Source organism: Xiphophorus maculatus, chromosome 19, assembly GCF_002775205.1.
Source record: "Xiphophorus maculatus strain JP 163 A chromosome 19, X_maculatus-5.0-male, whole genome shotgun sequence".
Taxonomy (NCBI): Eukaryota; Metazoa; Chordata; class Actinopteri; order Cyprinodontiformes; family Poeciliidae; genus Xiphophorus; species Xiphophorus maculatus.
Window position 1 is genome coordinate 17,346,073 of NC_036461.1, and position 6,000 is coordinate 17,352,072.

Genomic DNA, 6,000 nt, shown 5'->3' on the forward strand with positions numbered 1-6,000 from the left:
AGGCAGAATCACAGGCATTTTCAACTAACAGGCCAATATTAGAGTCTGTTCCTCAGTAATTTAAGATAAAACAAAATTATACGTTTAAAGATTTAACAACAAGAAAACTGACCTGCATCTAGAAGCAGTAGAGTTTCCACTTAAGAGGGTTTTGTTTTCAGTTGTTTTTTTAAGGTTTTGTTGGCTCTAGTGGCCTTTATTTGATAGTTAATTGACAGGAAAGTGGGTAATGAGAGAAGGGAAAGACATGCGGCAAAGGTCGCCAGGCCGGGAATCGAACCTGCGACGGCCACATCGAGGACTAAGGCCTCCCATATATGGGTTGTGCTTAACCCCTGAGCCACCACAGCACACCCCTTCAGTTGTTTAAATATCATTATCCCAGGGTTTGTTTAACCTTAAAACAATCATTTGCATGACCCAATTTATTTATAAATTGAACACAATTATAGAAAACAGATTTAATTGACAACTCTGATACTGTAGATCTGTGTTGACTTTTCAAAAAGCTGATTATTAAACTGTCCATTTACAGAGTGAAGTTTTCATGAAAACGGATCACAACTCTGGTTCTGATTCACATTTTAGATGTTTTAGGAATGTGCCGATTAGGCTTTTATTTGTTTTCTCTTAGTTCTGACCTGCCAAATTGGGATTTTCTCATTTTAGTCCAACAAAAAGTAAACATTAATCAAGAATATATACTGAGAGTGTTCTTGGATCAAGTCGAAAATGAAGAAACAACCTTTGCGTTAACAGACTGAGAACAACGTGAATTTTAATTTTGATGTAACTAATAAAACAATAAAATGTTCATTATTATTATAAGATGTTTCAATCCGAGTTTATTGGCCCATTTTGATTACCAGTGGATTATCGATGAATCGCTAGTTAAATTTGTATTGGGGAAAAAAACAGTTTGGAGGAAATGGAAACTGATATTTGTTGATCAAGATGTTAAAAAGCTAAAATAGCATCCCTCACAAGCAGTTTGGTCCTAGTGAGGACATTTCTCCAATGCCACCTTGTGCAGGTAATGAATATCAAACTTGTTTATAAAAGGTCACACTGCAAAAATCCCTTGAGATAACTAAATGAAATATGTGCCTCTTATTGGAAAATCAGCAAGGCATTGTAATTAGTAAACTTTTAGCTTGATCTGCCCTCACCAGTAATTGGAAGGTCAGGAAAAAACATATCTATTTTTTTTTTTGCCCCACCCAAGTGCAACCAGTTTGCTTTTACAATAACTCACTTCTTTGTGGACGTTCAACAATTTAGAGTAAAACACAGAGAAACAAAAAGTTGTAAAAACAGAGACTGTTATTTCCACTATATATGTCCAGGCATGTCCACTATTGACTGAGGGTCCAAGAGAGAGCGAGGCTTTTAGAAGATAATAGGGTGGCTGAATGGATTACAGCAAAGTTGCTCCGTTTCATCCAGTAGAGTCTGTTATGAGACTTGCTGGATATGTTTGGAAATATCAGCTTTATAGTAGGAATCTACATTAGTGTGTCTAGACACACTACTTGTTCTAGTCGCTAATATAAATAGCTAAGGACTGCTTAAAATGTAAACTCCAGAATAATAGAGCTTTTGTTTTAAACACCAAAAAGACAAAAACAGTGTAAATAATTTGACCACTGACTTGAGGAGGCTAAGTCAGAAGTCAAGATTATTCTTCTTAATATATAACGAGTCAATGTTCTACAAAAATCAGTGTTCAAAAATCAACCACAAAACTGACCATTGCTTCTGTATTTACTAGCTTTCAAATCTAATTATGATTTAACATTTATTTTTAACGAGATTCAAAATAACAGTGTCATACATTACTCCAGGTCAAGGGTGTTCATAGTATGGCCCAGCAGCTATTTGTGGCACAAGAACTGATTTTTTTTTTTTTTCCTTGTTCCCCCTGACCACAATTCAAGAATAAATACATTTAAACATTAGGACAAAACCATGACTTTTAAATTAAAATCTACTTATAAAAATACAAAAAAAATTATCTTTTCCAAGCTTTCTGTTTTCCTTCAAATTTTCTTTGTCGTTGACTAATTTGTCATTGACTTGGTAAAAACAAATATATATATATATATACACACATATATATATATGGTGATGTTAGTTCTTAAAAATTATATATTTTTGGCCTGCAGGTACTTTTGACTGGACAATTTTGATCCCATGTGACAAAACGTTTCAACACTCCCGCTCTATCTGGACAACTACAGTCCCATAACAACACTGTGACAACAGTGTTTGGCTGTAAATGGGTCAGTCCAGGTTAAACATTAGTAGGTTTTAGTGTCATGTATTGATAGATTCAATCTGCCCATGTTTATATACATAAACATTATGAACTGTCTGTCAGAAGCTTCCCTTTCACACTAAGATACAAAAGAAATATACAAATAGGCAAACTTAAGAAGAAGTTGTTTTATTTATAAAGCACTATGTGAGCAACAAGGCAGTTCAAACTTAGGAAATGTACACATGTAGCTAAGACAAATATCTCCGCCGCATCGTTTAACATATAAATATGTACACGCATGATCAGTTTCAGAAAAGTTTTCATCCCCATGAATCCACATAATCTGCACCCGAACGTTGTTTTAAACATTCCACACCCACAGGGGGCAGTGTAGCGCAAAGCTAAAACCTATGTCAGCCAATCAGACAGCTTCAAAACTAAAAACGACTTCCTAGTAGGAACTAAACATGATGACAGGAGGTTCATTTGTATGGACAGACATATAAAGATGTATAGGTTGAACTACTTTTAAATAGTGTATTAGAACATAAAGTCAATAAAATACAAGACGATGTTGATTGGGAATCATGTCAAAGCAAACATGCTGATATATCCGTGCATTATTTGTCACAAACTGTAAGGCACGGGACCCTAAATCTCTGTTTTCCCATGTTCGCACAAAGAGGGAGTTTTCTCAAAACTCCACTTTGGTCAGAGTTTTTATTCATAATTATTTTTAGAGATATTAAATGAATAAATGCATTAAAATTATTTTTGTTTTCTGAGACATCCAGCTACATGTGGACTACGCCTTAGAGACGACGCAGAAGCCGTCTTGAATTCCTTACTTCCCAAAATAATTCAAGCTAATCATCACTGCAACTACTTTAATGCGCCTGATTAAACACAGGTCATAGTTCGTAACCGCAGCTCCAGAAATGCCCAATAAAGCCAGGAGGATGGAGACTTCCCTTCCACTGAGCAACAAAAACACTTGACCACGGTAGCCAGGGGAATCTGACCACTTTCTGAGGTTTCCAGCAATTTGTAGGTCACAAAGCTCTCTTTGACCGCTGGTGTAGAGTGTAAGTCACTGCCACTTGCAGGTCAGTCTAGCACTGGCCCACACACACACACACACTTCAAGCAACTTTACTGGTTGATTTAAAATCAACTAGATTTAAAGTCATTTGGAAGAGTTTTGAAATGTCTGGCAAAAGCTCGCAGGATCCAGCAAAGTCTTCAAATATTGATACCATCTCCCTGCTCTGTGCAGGCTTGAAACATGTGCATCCTTAGAGGAGTTTGACCCGCAGTAGGAGATGTTTAAGGACTCCATTCGCATGTTTGGGGATGGGAGGATCATTGCTGCCGATGCCCTCCCATCCTTCATGAGACCTTCGATGAAAATTTTATGTGTGGCGTCGATGTGCATGGTTGTCCCGTGTGTGTGTTTGCCTGTGTGTGTGTTGTATAAGGGGCTGCTTGTGCATGCACCTGGCCTGCTGCATTATTAAAGTTTGCGAGCTGGCTCACTGAAAAGCAGGAGAAGTTTGAGGAGACGAGCCACTCCAGGAGCAAAAAGAAGGAGAAAGATTCACTTCCTGCAGGACAAACGAAGCAGCAGACCGAGTTTAAAAGTTAACGCAAAGAGCAGAGGAAAGCGCGGTGCCCTTTGACCTCCCCGTCCCGCCTCTCTCCCTCAAAACTTCTAGGATGGGAGACATCGGCGCGCAAATGCATTCGCTTCCACAGAGAGTGAAATTTCCCTGGTGTGCACCATCAGTACATCTGACACCTTGCCCGGGGCTCGCGACAAAACCCCCTCTTTAAACATGGATGAGTCTGCCCACCACATCTTCCTCCTCTTCTTCTCCTCCATCTCTTTCTCTCTCTCTCTCAACTCTTGACGCAAGGCTGAGAGCAGCTGCTTCGGTCAGTCTCAATAATTCAACAGCAATGTGAGGGATGAGGACCGAGGTGCAGCAGATGAAGAAAGAGACGAGGAAGAGCTTTGAGAAAACAAAAGAGGTGCCTGTTGATCTAAACTCAGGTTCTGTCCCGGTGTGATTGCAACTGCATTAAAAAAAAGTTCAGTCCAACAAAGTTTTAACACCAACCAAATAGGATGACATCAAGGGAGGCTCACCCAGGTCAGTGGCCCCTGATTGGCCCGCTAATGCACGGGGAGACTATTGAACTGATATTTAAGGTCAATCTGGAAGCGATGTGTCTTGTTGAAGTGTTGAGCAGGGGAGCTGCGTGCGTCTTCTGGGCGAGACTGAGGCATGCAGACAAAGAGACTCAGAGGGGGCTGCAGCTTCCCTTGCAAAGACCCCACCGATCAGCGCCTATTCCGGGCAGCAGCGTGGGTCGCTTTCGCTGCCAGGGGGGTGGAAGATCTGCACGGAGCGGGGTACAAAAGTTACAAAGCGCCGCTCCGCTTTTGCACGAAGAGTCGCCGAAAACACGCGTGCATCCAACGCAGCCGAGCGACCAGCAGACTCGCGACCCCTGCGCGAACAAGCCACGAACACGGCTGGTGTGTGACAAAGCTGCCCACCCCCACTCCCACAAAACAGCTGTATCCTATTTTTACCGAGAGCAGACACGAACATACACGCAAAAACGCAATCGGATACAATGCCAAATGCGCAGCTACAATAAATCCAAATGCATTGTTCCCCCATGGTGGGGGGGCTGAGGAGAAAGGAAGAAACTCGAGTGGGATCCCCCCCGCCCCCACTTCCATGCTCCTTATTGGATATTTAAAGCACACACGCGTGTAAAGAAGAGGGGGGAAAAAAGTGGCGCAACTTTAGCAGCCGCTTTGGGTTGAACATGAGCAACAAAACAATTAAACACAAGAGTGAAACTGGCTGCAGCTAGCTGCTGGGGCTAACTTAGCAGACATGCCTGCAAGTTGGAGGATGCTACAGAAGAAGAGGCAAGAAAAGGCAACAACACACACAGGAGAAGTGGCAAAAACACACGCAGCACGGCTTCACTGGCAAGAAACAAAAGAAAAGTTACAGTAACAAACTTGTGCATGAGTCTGAAGTTGCTGAACTGCTTCGACATCAGTTAGCAAGTTTAGCCACCTAGCACACTCCTCTCTCTTTACTGGGGTTTGCTGTTGTGACACTGCGATAATTTACTCACTTTTCTCTCGCTTGGCTATCGGAGGGAACCACAGCTCCTTTACCCTTGCCGTACATCTTGGAGGCTGTTCTCACACTTTATTTTATCCCACTCGACACCTGTCAAAGAAAGCAACCAGGAAAACCTACTATCTCCATAGCTACCCAGTTAGTGTTGTCTCTCTATCTCTCCCTTCCTTACGCTCTCTTTGCTCCGGTTTCCTTTTCTTTTTTTTTTCTACATCCCCAACATTGCCCACAAATCAGGCAGGGTTTCAGCCGGAGAGGGGAACTTGAAACAGTCCAGTGGTGGAGCTTTTTTTTTTTTTTTTTTTTTTTTCAATCGCTGTTCCTGGATTCAGCTCACGCCCCCCCTGTTGTGAGACGGTGGGGGCTTCTTAAAGGCACAGTGTCCAAGTTTGTACAGACTTCGCTCAAGTTCAAGTTCTATTCTTCAGGCCTTCGTGCAACTTTTCCTTTTTTTTTCATCTACAGCATCACACTGTTGCATTTAACTATTACTATTATGTTTAATTATTCTAAACAGTAGAATGTACTATATATATGTTACTAACAGGAAATAATGGATGGCTTTGGTCA

General features: G+C 41.3%; 1 protein-coding gene across 3 annotated transcripts in view; it reads right to left on the reverse strand.

Moving 5' to 3' along the window:
* The window catches only part of LOC102236994 (single-stranded DNA-binding protein 3-like), a 47,012-nt gene extending 41,323 nt beyond the window's left edge, over positions 1–5,689 (reverse strand). For 2 of the 3 annotated variants that reach the window (XM_023353364.1, XM_005798346.3), the window contains exon 1: positions 5,423–5,689. In XM_023353364.1, coding sequence (XP_023209132.1) covers positions 5,423–5,478 — 56 coding nt within the window. In that variant the 5' untranslated portion in view covers positions 5,479–5,689. The remainder of the gene's footprint in view (positions 1–5,422) is intronic. The other variant, XM_005798345.3, reaches the window with a different exon arrangement.
* Between the last annotated feature and the right edge of the window lie 311 nt (positions 5,690–6,000).